The sequence below is a fragment of the Rhinichthys klamathensis genome, unplaced genomic scaffold (assembly GCF_029890125.1).
Source record: "Rhinichthys klamathensis goyatoka isolate OS25496 unplaced genomic scaffold, OSU_Roscu_1.1 h1tg000277l_1, whole genome shotgun sequence".
NCBI lineage: Eukaryota > Metazoa > Chordata > Actinopteri > Cypriniformes > Leuciscidae > Rhinichthys > Rhinichthys klamathensis.
Window position 1 is genome coordinate 863107 of NW_026606796.1, and position 19747 is coordinate 882853.

The 19747-nt window shown below is 37.4% G+C and overlaps 1 protein-coding gene across 4 annotated transcripts in view; it reads right to left on the bottom strand.

The window, feature by feature from the left end:
- Positions 1-19747, bottom strand: part of vti1a (vesicle transport through interaction with t-SNAREs 1A) — a 142766-nt gene that overhangs the window by 93083 nt on the left and 29936 nt on the right. For 2 of the 4 annotated variants that reach the window (XM_056268816.1, XM_056268814.1), the window contains exons 5-6: positions 17610-17630; positions 9692-9776 (exon numbers count right to left, since the gene is read on the bottom strand). In XM_056268816.1, coding sequence (XP_056124791.1) covers positions 9692-9776; positions 17610-17630 — 106 coding nt within the window. The remainder of the gene's footprint in view (positions 1-9691; positions 9777-17609; positions 17631-19747) is intronic. The other 2 variants (XM_056268815.1, XM_056268817.1) reach the window with 1 other exon arrangement.

Sequence of the window (19747 nt, forward strand, 5' to 3'; positions counted from 1 at the left end):
AGAATTTTTTTTAAGAATTGTAAACCTGGCTTTGTCCGAAAAAAAAAGAGTTATGTAAACGAGTGCATATATAATTAGATCATGCCTCATTTACATATTTAAACATACCAATTTAGAAAACTTGTAATACAAAAAAGGTTTGCAATTCTTAAAGGGTAAGTATGGTTACTTAAGTATGATATCTAATAGCTTTTTTTTTACCCTATTCACCTGGGCAGTCTTGCATTAAAAGTATGTACAAATTCAGCGCAATAATCTCTAGTAGTAGATATTGCACTTGTGCACTATAGATTTATTTTAAAGACTGGAATGGATCTAACTACTAAATAAACCATTACACACAAAAACCCCCTAGAAATTAGGTACATAACTTTATGAAGACTCCTGACACATCTAGCAAAGGGTGAAGGATGAATAATAACAATGTATGAAAATGCATCCATCTCTAATTTAAAGATTTAAAGAGTTTCATAAAGATGAAGCAAAAAATGTTAGGATGTCATTGTGTTTGCAATGTTTCAGCTGCTATGAAATACATTCCTTCTAATAAATGTAGGTATGGTCTATTATTGATCAACTTAAATTCATGTATTCATGACAATGTATTCATACGGATTTCAATTAGAATTTAGAGCTTAACAAAGCGCTTGAACAATCTCTATATTAATGATACTTAAAGATTACTAAAAGATTCCTACACAACAAAAATTATTTCCCTTGATCCTATTTTCAATATGATTATGACTTGGAGTCAAGGCATCAAACCACTTAAGCATTTGCTCACAGGCAAAGACTCAAAGTAAATTAACCCTGACTATGTTGTATCATTCATCCTATTTAAAAGAATTCAGTATCACATATGGACAGTGACAAAAAAAAGAGGGTGAAGATATTTACAAACGAATGTGAAACTTTCCAAAGAGTATCAACATCTTGTTAAATTCAAATTGACATCATAGGTGATGTGACAAATCCAGTCGTGTCTTTTTAAGGGGTGAATAATAATAGCTGAAATATCATGCTGCTGATGTTCAGTATCGCCCCTACACACAGATCTGAAAATACTGATGCTCTCAGCAGGGATTCAGCACTGCACACAAACACACTCGTTCTCGCTTGCTCTCTGTCTCAAACACACATACACATAAAAACACTGTGCTAAATAAATAAAACTCAAATGAGCTCCTAGAGTTGTGAGCAAAGCTTCTCTTTTCAGGAACTTTCAGCACCAGGAGAAACATCCAAAGACTCGAGCAGAGAGAGCTTAGTGGTGGAGGCCTCTTGTCCCCCAGCGTGGAGACGATTCTTTCAGCTCGTCCTTTTCACGGTGGCTCAAGGGCGCAGCCTATCTGCCAAACTGTAGACTGCAGCCTACACTCTCCTGCCTATTATCATATTTATCAAATTCCAGATTAATTTATGTGACAGGCAAACTGCACAAGACAAGTCACAGCGACAACAAAATAAAAAGTTTTGAGGTGCAATATTGACCTATATATTTTAAAAAGAAACATAATTGTTATAATACGTACAAAATGAAATAATCAGACGGTGTGTGCAGTAATTAAATACATTGAGCAGCACCCTAGGTGGCAGCGATATTGCCCCTTAAAAAGAGTCTGCTTCAATAACAGTCTTGCAAACTATTATTAAATATGTCAGGACGATGGCAGCAGGATTTCCTCCACAACGCAAAATGGGGTATGCGGCAGCCCCCCCGTTGTATTTGCCCGGCTCCCTCCCCAGACAAAAGTGAAGCTGTCCCACTGACTGACAGATGGAGCCCCCAGCTGACAGATCGGGCGATGCGTTTCATGTTCAGTGGGCGTCCTGAGCCCGCGGCCGCACCGGCCCAGGGCGCGGCCCGCCGAGGAGGAAGCCACTTTGAGGGACGGTGTGACACAAGCAGCCGCAGAGGGACAGACGGACAGCGCTAATGATGGCCTTTTTTTATACGTACTGCAAACTGTGAGCTGGTCAGCGTTGAGATGCGCTGAGCGTCACACATTGAGCCATATTTAATCTGAAAACAAATAAGATTATCTGTGCTGGGTTAACTATCCATAACAAAGCAGGTCCAGCAGCTGTTCAAACTTATGATGAGGAAGCCAGTATTGTTATTAACAGCTATTAAGTTGTTAACAAAAAGTAAGACTGACTGTTTTAAGATTGACAGAAAAATACACTGCTGCTCAATATGAAAAAGCTGTTTGATCAAAATGTTTCAAAATATTTGATATTTGAATTTTTTTCCACTGCTGAAAAATACAATAATTATGACAATAATTATGATCAAATAATACTTTAAAATTAAAATAGAAACATATTTCAACTTTAAGTCAGACTGTTGCTCAAAAATAAAAGAAACTATTATAATTGTAATAAATTATATTTCAAATTATATTTAAATATGAATTATACTTAATAAATTATATTAATATAATAATTACACTTTTAATAAATGACATTTATACAAGTTGAATTATAATTATATAAAAATCTAATTTTATATAATAATGAATGTATAATAATAAATAAATGAAATAATATTATTATAATGAAATCGAAATAATTTAGAAATATAATAAACCTAAATTTTGACTTTCAAATCTTAACCCACTTTTAACGCACCAACCAGTTTTTATTTTAATTTGTTGTTTTTTTTAAGTTTCTAATGTGAGTTTTTGGCTTCTAAACAAAACTGCATATAAACAAAACTTTTACATTTTTACTATAATGACTAAAATCCAAATGTTTAGCATAGTTCAAATAATTTATCAGGGTTAGAAGAAATATCCACAAAAACTAAAACAAAATTAATAAATTGCACTGAGTACTCCGAGTAGGACTGTTTCTGGTCCGATTCACTGAGAGATAAATAAAGCGAGAACAAACAAAACTGCAAGCACAAGTGAAGCCTAAAACGCTGCCCTTCTGTACCCACTCCGCCTGTGTTTTCAGAGCTCAGTCTGACTAGTTTCCTCTCTTAATCTCAGCCACCCAACTCTCTGCGACTCCTTAGTGAATTACGCTCGCTTTTCAACTGCCATCAATCTGCTGTCATCAGCGTGTCACTCCCATCACACAATTACTGTTTATGATCCTCATTCCGCAGTGACAAGGTACTGCCACTCTCTCTTCCCCCCTCTCCACTTTTCCTTTTACTTCATTTCACTTTTTCTCTCTGCTTTTTGATATTGCGGCGCCTCAGATGTGCCAGCTCTTTAAAGCGGCCGATGAGGAAGCGCCCATGGGGGTCCTGGGTATTCGCTTTTGTCTTCCATTTCCTTCCAAAACAGTTTTATTTAACGCCATCCAGCTCGAGTGCCCTCTTTCACTCTCTCTCTCCGTCAACCAAAGGTCAATGAAAGACTGTTTGTGTGTGTCTGATAAAAATAGACACAATGATCTGAAATTAAAATGTCTCTCTCGCTCTCTACCTTTCTGACAAGTTACTTCAAATACGTTTTGCGGCATTAATGATACAAGAAAAATTATGAAACAATAAAATGAGACACTAATAAAATAAGATTGGTCACATTTTTACATTACAGTGCTCAGTCCATTTCAGTAGTGAATAGTAAATACAGCAATGTACTTAATCTGAGAATAATAATAATAGTGATTAGATAAAATAGTTATGACCTGTAATTGCCTCTTTACGTATTTATTTTCCTTTTTACACATTTATACGTGTTTTACTCTTACATGTGTTTCAATCCAACAAATTAAACTTAAGTTTGAACTCAACCCTGAGGATACTGTAGATTTTGATGCATTTAGCAGGTGGCAAGTGTTGCTGGAGAGCCTTATTCATAATATGCAAGTGGAAAGCTTGCCTCTCGTTCAGTCACTCAATAGTTTATCTTGAAAAACGGATCTGCTCCCCATCACACAATGGAAAAAACCTCTCAAAACACATTAGGTGACTCAACAGTCAATGATCGCAACTTAACATGAGCAAATATTATAATACCGATTGGAATATATATACAAGTCGACACCTGCACTCTCTATCGGCAATCCCGGAGACAGATAGATGCGAACACAAACACACCGGCTAGTCAAGTTTGTTGGTTCAGCTCTTGCATTAAGAGCCTGGCTTTGCCATTGTGAAAGTTCGGCCCTTTGTCTAGACGTGCTGAAATCAGTGGCCACCGCAACTCAAGCGCAAACACTTTTGTGTGTCTCCATATAATACTGTTGCTCACAGACCCCAAAATCCTTGGAACAGCTGAGTCCTTCAGTGTCAAAGATAATGGCGATTTATTGCAATGTGAGGCTTTTTTTTTCAGCCCCCCCAAACAACCCCTCCCTCCTCCCTCGCTCAAACCGATTAAAATTAAGCCGTAAACATGTGAGGACAGAATTAGCACATTTAGCGAGCCTCCTCTCCCACATCCCATTTTCGCTCCGGAGCGGCTGATCCCTGCAGCCGAACGCGGGTGCAATTTTAATGACGGGGACCGTTTTTGAAGTCCAGATGAAAAAAGCGCCGCTTGCCGTTTGTGGCGGCGCTAGATACGGCGAGGCCGGGTCCGGCGTGATTGGGGGGGAGCGACACAAACTTGGACTCTGGGCTCTTCGATAGTATCGGTGTCATTTTCCTCTCCACGATAAGACGCCTCGCTGACAAGGCCCGATTAGGAGAGAAAAAAAATCATTATTACATCGCCTTTCATCCGCCGGGGGGTTTCGTGATAAACAGCTCACCCGTAGGTAGATTTACGGAGTCGAAAACCTTATATTGCACTCACACACCCCATCACTTATATACATATTTCTTTGAATCAATGTTTAACAAGAGGTTTACATTGTGTATTCATATTTAATAAGCTCTAACATAGGTTCAAACTTCTAAAGTACAGGCCTAAGTTGTAGCCAAAAAAAACATACATTTTCAATGAGAAAATGCCCTCATTACAACCCAAAAACACACCATTGTCTTTAGAAAACCCACTCTAGCTAAGTTCTCCTTTCTGCATATCTGCAAACTCTGCTATTGAAATATTTAACTCTTGTGGCTCTGCTCCATGAATCAAACAATTATCAAATAACGGCATATTCTTTTTGAAACACAATACGGCATTCAGATTTCAGCAAACTACAAAAACCCAAGTTATTTGGTATGCTATACCTCGAGGAAATCCACTTCACCAAATTGTCCTCATTAAAGAGAGAACAGTAGCGATGTGCTGAAACTTTAAACACGACTATACAATGACGGAAATCAAGTGGAACAGCCACCACGCTGAAATAAATAATGAAAGGCAATAAAACAATTACTTGTAGAGGAAATATTACTTGTACAGCAAATGAAATATAGTTTGATAAAAATATTATTTAGAATTTACCCAGCATAAAACTGCTCTAAATTAATTTCATCATTATTATTATATTATAACTTTGTATAATATAACTAAATATTCTAAATATAGTATTTTATCTTAAAAGATTATTCAAAATATTATTTAACAATAACAGTAACTTTTCAGTACATTATTGAACGCATTCAATTTCATTTTGACATTTTTCATTCATTTACCTAAATTTACCCAGCATAAAACAGCTCTAAATTAATTTATTATTGTTGTTATTATTATTATTATTATACACATTTATATAACTACATATTCTAAATATATATTTTTTAAGATTATTCAACATATTTAACAATAACAGAATATTTTCAGTACAATATTAAACACATTACATTTTTCCAGTCATTTGCTATCATTATTATTATAACATCATTTTATGTTATATAACTAAATAGTATATTATTTTAGAGATTATTTAATATTATTTAAAATTAAAACAACTTTTCAGTAAATAACTGAATGCATTCAATTCCATGTTGACATTAAATTAAAAATGTCTAAAATAAGTGCTTGAGAAGAAAAGGTCATAGCAAAAAGGAAATTCCATTCCAAGATATCAGTTTCATAAAATGGCAGAAAACAACCAGAAAGTCCGGAGGAGAGGGATGAAGGAAAGAAAATGAAAGAATGACGATAACATGGAGGAGAAAGAAAAAGAGCTAGAGAGAGTGAAACGGAGAGATGGAGACAATCGCGTGTGTGTGTTACTGGGACACTCTGACACCCATGGACTGACACAGCATGTCTTAAAGCCGTGCTCACACTCAAAAGGAGCAGCGTTTCTTCATGTTTACAAAACAAATTTATTTATTTATTTCTTCATTCGATCATTTATTTCGTTATTTATTTCTATCGGGGCACGCTCGGCTTCCCCGCAAAGCCTTCGACGACAATGACGACTCTCCCACCTCGTATGCTCTTTTAATACCACTGCAGAAAAGAAAAAAATCAAACCGCTCTCGAACAAATTGATGTACTCTTTAATACAGTCGTCACATCATCACAGGGTCTTTGCGTCGTCTGTCTTGGTGACAACTGCAGGGCTGCTTAGCTTAGCCGCCATGGCTACTGCTTTGTTGGTCGCTTCAATGATTTATCACAAAAAAAAGAAAAAGAGAGGAAAAAAAGGATGGAGAGAGAAAGAAAAGAAGGGCCTCTTGATTGAGTCATTGGCACCTTTGATTGACATGGCATAATCAGCTTATCTGGGTGCTAATAAAGATGATGGCCTGCAGAGACACTCTCTACCTGGCTCTGCGTGAACTTTGGGCCCTGGTGAGGCCCCCAGGGGCCAGGCCCCGACCCACTCTGCTTATCTAAACACTGCTGAAATCAATCCCTAATGAGCTGGTTTCATTTTGCCCCATCGATCCGCCGCCGCAGCGGCTGCTGCGTATTCAAGGGCCACCACTCTGCTCCTTACGGACACGGTTTCTCTCGGCTTGTTTGCTTATATCGGACACTCCGTTCAAATTCATTATGATTAATTAAAAGATTTTGAGGTCATTCCATAAACTGCCTGTGATTAAATTGTTTTCTTAGGGGGGGGGGAAATGTGACTAAATATTCCAGAATCCTTCAACAATCCCAAATTTGAGTGCAAACCACAGAATTACACCCCTAGGTATTTTTTTTTCCATACAAAAACTCTTTTGCCCACTTCCTTGGCTTTTATAAACAGCCGGGCACTTCTTTGATTAGGGTTTATTTAATGCTCATGGGCTCTGGGACATCTCTGATTTAAATGCCTTTAAATTGGCTGCTTTGCTCCCTCCTACTGTACTCCAGGCTCTCTTCAGGCCGGCATGCCTCTGGTACAGGCAGCTTTAAAGTGGGTGCCCTCTCCTAATGAAGACCCATACTTTATTTATGAGACAAACAGTTTGGTAAAAAGCTCTGCATGTCCAGAGAGCACTCTCAATATCTCTCAGAGGGCCTGGAGTGCTCATGACACACTGCTGCTGCTGCTGGACTGAACGCATCACACACTAAATCACCCTTAAAAATCACACAAACACAGTCTCCTTACTGAAAAGGTAAAAAAAAAATCTGATTCCAATTACAGTACATACAAAAATACACTATATGGGTGATATGCAGTATTTTACTAAAATCCCAGTAGATTTTTGCAAAGAATTTTTTTTAAAAATCTAAGAATTTACGACAAATTTAACAAATCAACATTGATGAAAAATAAATAATTTGGTTAATACGAAATGCAGGTTTGAAATGTTTCAATCCTAAATATATTCTTCTAGTGAAATTTTTAAATATGAATTACAAATGAACAGAAATTACAAATCAATGATAAAACAATTCAATCTTAAGCAATATTGCGTATTATTGGCACAAAGCATTGACCTAGATTAAACTAGTAGTGAAACAATTATTAAAGTAAATTTGACCGTAACTGTAGAGTAAATATTTTAGTAATTTGCAATTTATATACCATTTGCAAACATACTGATATTATTTTTACTATGCTTTACTATACACACACACGTTCAAATGTATTGTGTGTGTTTGTGTAACATTTAAATACATTTTATATATATTATCTTATACTTCAGGCAAAATAATATAGTACAATATAAATATATGAATATATATATATTTATATATATATATAGTGTAGAAAGTATACACACAAAGTATATACAGAAAATACATTTTGTTTAACTAAATAACAAATCTAAACAAACAAATCTATTTTATAAAATAGAAAATCTATAAAAAATACCATTTTATTATTAGCAATTATATTTTTGTTTTGTTTTGTTACAGAATAGCAGATACCCGTAGGCGCTCGATAGCCAGCGCTGTAGCAGGTGTGGTTTGTCGCTCGAGTGAATTTTAACACACGGTTTATGAACTGGCTGATCTGCCTCAGTGTGACACAGGGAGCGAGGGGTCACCGCCGCAACCCAAACAAAGCGCATCTATCCCTGTAGCTCCTCGACAGCCACCGAAGCAGGTCCGTGTTTGCCGCGACTCTGTGCATTTCCCGCACAGTTGCTGTGCCCAAATCCCAAAAGTATAAGGTTTGTCCTTCTTGGGCCACTTCAGTTTAGGACTACCTGCCGCTACGCTTTTAAGACGCAGGTGTGTGTGGACAGGAGTGTTGGGGTGGTCGGTGGGGTACGGGGGTCAGGGATTAGGATCACAGGAGTGAGACGCACAGGCCGAGTTGCGCTTTAACGCGGTTAGAGAAAGGCTGAGTAAACAGACATTGTTCTGCGCTTGCGGCTCCCACACTGAGCGGTGTGGCATTGTAACGGGTCTCAGAGGCAGAAGCCGTCCTTGATGGGGGAAAAACTCCTCTCACAGGGAGTCTGATCCCACCGTTGGAGTGTATGGGCTTCTGCTTTGGTTCCTACTAGAAAGCAGGCAATTCAATTGGGCAGACATAAGTAAAAAAAAAATATGCAAACAAAAGGCTTTCATTCGATGAACTGAAAATATATATCTAAAAAATTATGCAGGAAAAGAAAATACCAAGCACGGGCTTGAGAGGATCCAAAATAAATGAAACTAAATTTTTCAGCAGAGGATGCAGATTGCATTTATGAATTTGTGAGTTGTTCTTGCGAGACATCAAAAGCCAGTGGTCTGCACAACCCTTTCTTGATTTGAATTATTAACTGTGTCGACGTGGCACACGAGCCACCCTACCATTATAGTGTAAATTAACAAACTTTTCAAAACTAAGGCAGAAGCCAAAGAAAGCCAGTAGCTTCTTGAAGAACGAGCTTTGATACGTCTCTGAGGAATACACTCTGCTTCAACAACACGTTGACAGTCAGGCAAAAAAAAAAAAAAAGAAGATGCCTGCTTATTTAATTTATTTCAGATCTAAATTAGTTCATTTTCTTGTATTTAAAGATGAAAACTATTCTTCAGACAGGTGTGAATCGGGTGCTTTATTTAGAAATCAGTTTATTAAAAGATCTGTGTCTTTATTTAGCTCTAAGAATTGCAGGACGTTGTTTTTTATTCTAGTCGACACGCCATCATTTGGTACACATATTAAAAACTCTCTCTCTCTCTCTCTCTCTCTCTCTCTCTCTCTCTCTCTCTCTCTCTCTCTCTCTCTCTGGTAGGTGAATGGAAATAAGGCAGTGTGTTTTGTGTGAGTCTAACAGCACTGCGGCTGCTGCTCTACACCTTTCTCTCCCTTGCTTCTCTTTGATGTGCTCCTGAAAATGTCACCAGTCGTCAAGGCGTTTTTTTTTTTTCAACTCTCTCTCTTTTTAGCACGCATACGAGCGAGACAATTTGCTGTCGCTCACCCCCCTACCCAGAATGCCTACCGGTTTCTACTGCTATCTGGTAGCCAGCTTCCAGCCTCCGAGATGACCTTTCCAGCCTCTCTGTGTTGTCCAACAGATGTGCTCTCTGAAACAAACCACAGACAGAAAGAAAACAATGAGAATGATTGAGAAGAATAGGACATTATTTACAGAGACATTTTTCAACATAATAATAATAGGCACACTAAGACAAAAGGGAATAGACTAATATACTAGAATAAATTTAACCTATACATTGATTCAAGAACGTCTAATTACGAGTTGCGTTTTTCATAACAAATTGGACTGATCTTAGTGCAAATTCTGAAGCAAAAAATGACAGAGCTCCAATCTAACACCTTTCCTTTCTTTTTAATTGAACTTCCTTTTCGCAGTGGATTTGTTCTGAAGGTGTTGCCAGATCTCATTAGCTCCTATTTAGAACCAGGGCAAAGATTAGCATGGGAGGGTTGGCTAATTGAGCTGCAATATATTTTCAAATGCTGCTTCAGATTACACAGTATCTGTTAGTCTGATAAGTTCAGGATGCCACCATGAACCTCTTTACACTAAGTTTTTTTATTTGTTATGTGTGCTGACAACACTTGATGGTTTCTCTACAGTGCAGTTTGGATGTTTTAGGGGTCACTCTAAATAATGCAAACCAATGAGGCACGTCGTCAACTTTTTCAAAGAAAGGTTGGTATGGCTTGTGTTGAGTTGCAGATGTAAAGTCAGAAGTTAATAAATGTAAGATGAAAACAGACACCATGGCCAAGAGACAGACGCAATAAATATTGCACAACATCAACAGCATTTATACGTCCTTCGAATGAAGTGGTCTCAGATCCGTTATCTTTTGATAACATAAAATAACATAGTATTAAAATACAGTAAAATAGTAATAGTGTGAAATACCTTTACAGTTTAAAATAACCATTTTCTATTTTAATATAGAAAATATTTTTAAAAAATAATATATTTTAGGTTTAATTTATTCCTGTGACAGCAAAGCTGAATTTTCAAAATCATTACTCCAGTCTTCAGAGTCACATGATCCTTCAGAAATCATTCTAATATGCTGATTTCTTAATATTATCACAGTTGAAAACAGTTGTGCTGCTTAATATTTTTTTGTGGAGAGTGTGATACATTTTTTACAGTATTCTTTGATGAATATAAATTTCAAAAGAACAGCATTTATTTGAAATATAAATCTTTTTAACATTATAAATGCCTTTACTGTCACTTTTGATCAATTTAATGCTCCCTGCGGAATAAAAGTCATAAAAAAATAAAATACTGTCGAAAAACGTAAAAATCTTACTGACCCCAAACTTTGAACTGTAGTATATGCGCGCGCACACACACACAATACATCACTACAAATTATATTTTATGTAGAAAGAAATCTCATACATATATAAATATACAAGTGCTAAAAATAACCTACAGTGGGGTCCAGAAGTTCACTTGTGAAAATGCTTTTATTTCGCATGTTCCTAATTTAATTTAAGGGTTTTCATTATTAATTCATTTTCAGAATGTCTTTGTTTTTGGTTTGTTCCCTTTTTTCTTAAAACCTGATGATCATGTGATCCAGCATCATTTGAGAATGATCCAAAGAGCATCTTTTGCTTCAATAGAAGAACATCAACCATTAGTACAAAGAAGTTCATTGTCACAAATCTGTACTTATTTCATTATTGACTTAAAAATTGTTTAGAATTTGCAATATTTCTCATTCATTTCATACCAATTCTTTGTTTAAAAGTTGGCGCATTCAACTTTCTTAAAACTTTGAAGTCTCAAACTTTTGAACCCCACTGACAGTGAAAACAGGGCTAAGAATCATCCAACACAATTCACACACCCATTTTCTGATAAGCCATATAATTTATGACTGTGAACACTAAATTAGACCACTGCATTTCCATTTTAAAAATACATAACAGAGAGAGGTAACTATATTTCAAAAGGATGGTAACCTTTATTCCCATTTACATGCACAGAAAGAATAAAGGCAGAGGGGAAAAAAAGAGAGAAACGAGGTTCCAGTTCTAGTTAAGCTGTCAAAATATGTAGCTGCTAATCACTCCAAGGAAATGAAATTAAAAATAGACGACATTCCACTTTTCAAAGTTTGACAATCACAGAGAAGGGAGAAAAAAAAAAAGAATCTGAACTTTTTTTTTCTTCACCTCCTCTCAGTTGACAGATGTCATTTAAAATAGCTGAAATACTTTGTAATAGTTTAAGGGAGGGGGTGTTAGTGTGTGTGTGTGAGAGAGAGAGAGAGAGAGAGAGAGAGAGAGAGAGAGAGAGAGAGAGAGAGAGAGAGAGAGAGAGAGAGAGAGAGAGAGAGAGAGAGAGAGAGAGAGAGAGAGAGAGAGAGAGAGAGGGGGGGGAGAGAACGGGGGTGGGAGTGCGTATGGGGAAAAGGGAGCCATCTCTGCCTAATGAGCCCCTCTGGATCAGCTGAGATGGAGGGGACGTATTGACATGCACCGCTTAAACTAATACACCTAGACCAGGGATGTGCCTGTGTGCCTGGAAGCACAAGGCAGCCGGGGATACTGACAGAGTAGCTCGCTCCCCCGTCTTCAAAGAGCTCAAGTGATTAGTATGTTATCATTACCATTCGAAACGTGATTTCCTATTCCCTCTCGGCAAAGGTGACACGTCTCGGGGAGACGGCCAGCAGACTCGCGCGCCGGAAAGCCACTTCAAAGCTTTTTCTTGAATTTGTCTCCCTCGCTCATTCGGTCTATTTTTCCGAGGGTTGAGGTGGGGGGGGGGGGGGTTGTTGATGTCTATTGTGCGAGTGTGTGGGGTGCGGGGGAATAAGGGTGACACACACCGGGGTAACAACGAAGGTGGCCACGTAGGTGCAGGGACGACAACAACGTGACAACGACGACTTCCTGAAAATGAATCACCTATCAAAACGAATTACCTCGCTCTGCAAATTTGTTTTGGATAAAGGGCCGACATATGGATCCAAAATGCATCCGCAATGAGATCTTTATGAGTAACAAAGCACCTTAGACATAGCATATCAGTTGAGATATTTAAAACATAAGGCCCTGGATGCATATCACTCACTCTCATAGACCAAACTGACCTAAATAAAAGGAACCCGCTGTTTTTTTTTTCTTCATTTATTCACTATTAGAGCAGCATGACTGTCAAAATTGTCTCTCTTTTTTGGTCTTATGGAGTTCAACAGAAGCTACTTTTAAAGAGGGCATGATAAATATTGGTGCGCCTGCGACCGCCTCTGCACGCGCCCCTTCTCATTTGTGCCAAAGCATGTATGCCTTTTTATCTGACACCTACTTTTTCAACAAAGACGTTCTTAGATACTATAAACGAGGTTGTTTTTTTTTTTGCATTTTTTTTTTTCTTTCGTGAAGAACCGCACTTCAGTTGTAAGTTATTAACGTGGAACCCAGGAACAATGCGAATGCAACTCAAAAGAATTGTCTTCCCTTCTCTCTCCCCTTTTTTCAATATCAAACACGAGCGCTTACAATCGCAATTTTCAAAAGTTTTGATGATTCCTTATTATTTCAAATGGGGAGGGGGACGGGGGGGGGGGGGGGTAATAGTCAAAGTGAATAATGATGACAGCTATGATTCAGACTGACTATGTGATCTTCTCCACCGTTTGTTTGGGACTTGTAAGAAAAGGAATTACAAGTGTCAAACAGCTGTGAATAAGGGTGCTAAATATTTAAACATGTTTTCCAGCTGAGGAAAAGTACAGTTTTAAAAAGCAGGCTAAGTGTGTATAAGCTACACGGGCTTTGATTTAAATTCAGTAAAATGGGAGAACGAAAAAATGTGATTTAAAAGCTACGCATTATAGGGTAAAAACCCCACTAAATGTATCTTCTGACCCAAGGTTGAAAAAATGCTATACTCCCATTTTGTCTGATCATGTGGGAAAAAACAATAACAAAAAAAAAGAGAAACACACAAGTCAAGGTAGAACTGTGAGGGGCTGTAAATTATAAATGCAGGGTGGTGGTGTGGCTCTACAGATGGGATTATTCAGCAATAGGAAGTGAAGAAATCTAAACAATATACTGATGTTCAGACAAACACAGACACAGGAGTCTATACAAAGATCCTCCAAACCAGAGGCACTGCTGAATTTCTTCTCTTATGTGAGCTAAGAGGATTTTCTAGCATGACACTGCCTGCTCTGGAATGTTTACTTAAATGTTTTTGGTATAGCTTCAAGATGGGTAAGAGTAAAGAGAATTATCAGCTACTTTAGATCATTATTCTTGAATTTGTGTAATTTTTTTTACAGTACATAACAGGATGACACGTACTTACAGAAGTAATGAATTAGTAAAATGATGCAAGTGTCATTTTATTTTCGTAAGACGACAGAAGAGAAGATAAGGTTTTTCATTTTTTCCCATCCATAAATATTTAATGCATCTTTACAATTTCTTCAAGATAGAAAGGATTAGAAATTTGCATTGTAAACAGCGTTATCTTCAAAGATAAGCAATAATTTACTAAACAAGAAGCATGATGCAGTGCTATCCAGTCCTCCACTGAGAGGAGGCTTCCTTTATGAATGAAGATCTTCAGATATTGCAGTCTGTGTGTCTGCATGTGTCTATGAATAGGGGAATCCCAAGTCCAAACAACAAAACACACACACACACACACAACCCTAGACAGGAGATGAAGATACCAGCAAGCAACTACACACACACACGCACATCGAGACGACAGCCTTTTTGCCGTAATCCACATACATGCTCACTTCCAAGTCGGATGAATGCTACAAATACAAAAAGACATTACAAATTGTCCCCTTATCTCAAACTAGAAGGCAGGCTATTGTATTCTCATCCGCTGAGTGGGGGGAACGTCTTTGGGCTGCTTCCTAACGTTGCACAAAGAGAACTCCGCAGTTGGCTGTAAATTCACAATTCTGTTATATTTAGAGCCATGTGTGCTAATAACATACCAGCAGAAGCCAAAAAGAAAAAGTGATAAAGACTGAAATATAGCCTAGTTCATTTTATATGTGGTAAATTAAACAATTTAGAAGTTAAAAGAAGAGTTAAACAGGTAAATAAGGTTCGGTTTGCCTGCTTGAGTGAACAAATTACAACTTATTTTCAATATTGACACGGTGAATGATTAGCTGATCTAGTCTGTTTTAAGTCACCTGACTTTAGTCACCTTTCTGTTTTAAGAAAGGTGATCTAAATTTACAAATAGGAGAAATTAGCATAAAGCATATCTAAAGTTTGGGGTCAGTAAGATTTTACTATTTTTTTAATAAATATCTTATGCTAAACAAGACTTCATTTATTTGATCAAAAATAAAGCAGAATTAGTAATATTGTGAATATAGCTGTTTTCTATTTTAAAATGTAATTTATTCCAGCAATGGCAATGCTTTTGCCATTGCAATGTGTTTAATTTGCTGAATATTCTTTAGTGTCAAATGATACTTCAGAAACCGTTCATCTTAATTTGGTGCTCAAGTAAAAAAAAAAAATATTATCATCAATATTAAAAACTCTTAAGCTGCTTAATTGTTTTTGCTTTTTTTGCTTTTTCTGCTTAAAAGTTTCAGGATTCTTTGGTTAAATCTTTTCTAGCATTTTAAATCATCACTTTTGATCAATTTAATGCATGAATAAAAGTATCAATTTCTTTAAAAATATATATTTTTAGTGTTTTATTTTAAAGGTCCCGTTCTTCATGTTTTTTTGAAGCTTTGATTGTGTTTACAGTGTGCAATATAACATGTGTTCATGTTTCGCGTGTAAAACAACACAGTATTTTTCACACAATTTACTTATCTGTATACCGCTGTTTTCACTGTCCAAAAAACGGCCCGATGACTTCCTTGTTCTATGAAGTCCCTCCTTCAGAAATACGTAACGAGTTCTGATTGTGCCAGCGGTTCCTGTGCTGATTCGACAGCAGCTTATCGCACGTTGCCCGGAAAGGTCACGCCTCTTACCATAAATTGGAGATGCATGTGCAGCTGAAGTGCTTCTTCTCCGTGGGAGCGCAACAAGACCACGCCCCCTTTTTTGTGTATTCCTGTGGGCGGAGATTAGTCAAAAAACTGTTCTAGTTACGTCATTAAAAAAGGAAGTAGAGGGATGTAGTCCAAACCGGCCGTTCGCTGTATGCTTTGAAAGGGGACTTCTGTTAAATAAAATATCTCGCTAGGCATTGAACTTTGAGCTTTATAATTTTACAGGTATTATTTATGCTCTAACAGCAACATTACACTAGCCTGGTTAAAACCAGACCATTCTCAGTTGTAACTGAGTTAGGGTCTGGCAAAGCTTCACAGACAAATCATTTCCAAAGGGGCGTCACCAACGGACGTAGCTCCAATGCCTCTTGGAGCAATTGGATAGACCTAAAACCAATCAGAGCGATGAAGATGACGTATGCAGAGCGACGTTCGTCTGTTATAGAACAAATTAGTTTGAATAAACGAGCAGACACTGATCAGCTACTTGCTCTACGTTTATTTAAAATTAACAGCAAGACAACTGGAAGTGAATGTGCTTTCCATTAAATAAATCACACACAGTAAACAAAACCTTGACAAAAAAAACTTTGCAATTTAGACGTGCAAACTGGGTGCCGGTGGTGTGAGACGAACGGCTCGGGCAGATTCGGCTTGAAGTCGTTCATCCTCGGATGCGGCGCCGCGCTCGCTGTTACAAAAAACCCGTGCACACAGGCAAGCGAAATGGGGTCTTGCCGGTCTTGCGCACCGAACGCGTGATTTTTGCCCCGCGCACCTTCGCGCTCGTGCGGACGCGTCGAGTATAAACAAGGCTTTACTCCGTGTCAGCGCGCACTCTGATCGGTAAAGGGGCACAGATCTATCCCGAATCATCTCCAGCAGTAGCAGCCTCCGATCGCACCACTAACTCCGCCTCCGTTTCCCTCGTAAGCTGATATTAGTATTTAAACATTCTCTATGATAAATGTTTTTGAAAAAAAATATTTTAATAACATGGTTTTGGCGGTTATAGAGTTCTAATGACGGTGTTCAACTATAACCGTCACACATAGTTCCACGGCGGCATCCATCTTTGTAAATGTAAAAAATCTGCTTCACCGTCGCTGTGCTGTCGTCATCGTGTAATGCCCGCCCCAACGTTTCTGATTGGTGCCGCGATTTCGACAGATTGGAAATGGACTTCAATGAGCTCTTTGCCAGACCTACTTGCAGAGCAAATCTTAATTTGCCGGAAGTGGTCTGGGTTTTCCCAGGCTAACATTACACACTAATTAAAGTTTGAAAAATGGAATCGCGAAGAACGGGACCTTTAAAAAAACTTAGAATTGAATATCGACCACAAGACGCATCTTTGTGTTCAAAAACAGTGCAATGAAACTTTTTAACTTGACATTTAAAATAAATCAGTGTTTATGATATGAGGTGAAACAGCATCAGTAACAGCAATGTAATTATTTTACAAAATATTTTTACCATGCAAACTACTTCACAGCTAAAGCACAGCATTCTAATGAAAACGCTTCTACTAAAAATATCAAAGTTTACAAAAAAAATCAAACTAGTAATCAACTAATGTTGAACTAACATCGTGACCCATCACTAAAAGAGAATAAAAGCTTAATATCCCGGTCTCCCCCTCCCTTTTTATTATAACAGCATTCTTGTTGCATGTTCATATTAGGTGAATGTTTTGACAAGCTGATCAAATCTTTTAAGGTTTGGTGTGAAACAGCTTTGATTCAGTTCCTCATAGAGCAGCATGTAAAAATGAGCCTCATTTTGAGCTCAATCAAAAGAGACTCAAAAATCAGATTACGCCTTCTTTATTCTGACGAAGCGGGAAAATCAATGGAGGATCCGCTGGAAAAAGAGGGAACTAAAATGGGAAGGAAGAGCAGCACTTACCTCTTCACGTAACTTTATCAGCTGCCACATGAAGGCACAAAATAGAGAGAGGGAGGGAGAAAAAGAGAGGGAGGGAGAAAGAGAGTGAGAGAGATAGATAAAAAGCCGAGACATGGCAGGAAGCAGATCAGTCATGCGGCTGGGTACAGAATTAACCTTGACGATTTATCTGTTTGCATGTTTAGCATTTAGAAATCACAGACAAACACATTAAAAGAAGCTAAACACGAGACTCATGCCGACTTATTTGAACAAACAAAGATCAAGTTCTCGTGCTGTCACATTAAACAAAGAGACTGGGAATGGATTTCTCAACTCACGACGTCTAAACTATCATCATCAAGGAAGAGGGGGAAAGAAACAGTCACATCACAGCACTTGATATGGCATAAGGGGGGAAAAAACACTAGCGTATGAGTCGGTACAGTAGGATAATACAGATTGCGTACAGTAAGAATGGAAGCTTTGAGGATTTAGGCTCCTTAACAACAACTCTGCAGGATTCCTACTTCTGGGCTAAGAAACAGAAAGTGACACCAAGCAATGCTCCTTTTTATTATTACAGGATGTGCCTATCACTTCTGACTCGCTATCAATGTCAAGTGTATTATGCATTAGGCCCAGGAGGGATGAATGTATATACATAAACATAAAGCCAAGATGTTGCATATCATTTATGGCAACAACCTATTATGGAACAAAAAAAGAAATGTATTTTTGATAAAAGGGAATCTCATATTAAAACTAGTAAAACCGAGAATGCGTGTCTTGCCATGCACTTAGTGGCCCTTGAACGGTCTCTGAAAGAGGCTAACATAATTTAAACTTAAGAACATTAAGCATTTAAAGCAGCTCTTCATTACAGCCTCTTTATTTAACACAAGCATTCTCTGCAAAAGGTGAGTTGCTTATCAGCCGCACACAACATATTCAAAAGAGGAGGGGAAGGACAAGTTTCTTAATTTGTCAGCCGTTGCAGGTGATTTTTTAATCTCCATTTCTTGCCAGAGATTAAAGGTTAGCAGATCTAAGGGGAAGCTCTGGGCCATTATTAAAGGCCTCTCATCTCTTTTTGTGTGCGCTGGTCATTTTGAATTTTGCGATTTTTAAATCATTCGCTATCATATCAGAAAAGAGACAGAACTTGGATCATAAATTATAAACCTAATGCCTGACTCAAAAGGCTGAATCTATGGGCGTGATGTTAAACTGTGGTGGCCGCTGTCGCTTTCAGCAAAGCTATGCTTGCAGTTCAATGTGAAGAACGTCAGTAGGATGAAATGTTTCTGATATAACAAAGCACCTTTTGCAACAAAACAAAAACAAAAAATGAAATTAAACAAAATTGGAGAATGAGGACTTAACTAAATATGGTGTGAATAAGAATTTAACTTAATTGTACACCAACTAAAAATAATTCACTTGTATTGGATTTTATGCAATTGTATGTTGATTGTACAGCACTTTGGTCTGCATGTGCAGTTGTAAAGTGCTTTATAAATAAATGAAAATTAAATTAGGTTAAATATTTGTAAACTGAGGTCATTTTATTTAACTTAAATTAAATGACCTCAGTTTACAAATAAAAACTGGCATAAACATGTAAGAAATCAAATATAATCAAATATAAAAGAATCAGATATAAAAATATGATACACAAAACAATTTTATTACAAAATTATTAAATAATTGGGGTTGTGTGCCAAAATAATAAAAGTTAAATTACAGACAACCTAACAACACCATGAGCATGCTATATAAAAAATCTAAAGATTTAAAAAAAAAGAAAATTCTAAGAAGCCGATTAGATAAAAATTTAGAAAATTATGAATCTTCAATATTTAGTATAAAAAATGTAAGTTCAGAAACACAAAGTATATCCAACCAGACACGAAAAATAAGCAGGGCCGAATTGTAGCTCCGAGCTGCTGATTTTCGAGGTAGCTTCCTTACGTCGAGCCTGCATTATTCAAAAGGCCAAAGTTTGTGAATACACTATAGAAGTGGCTATTTGGGTTTGCTGTGAGCCCACCCGAGCTAAACGCAACCCTGCAGACCGTCTCAATGAACACCAAACAAACCTTGTTCTATCATATTTGTGCTGCTTGGACGATTACGAGCCCTCGCCGAGGATTTAC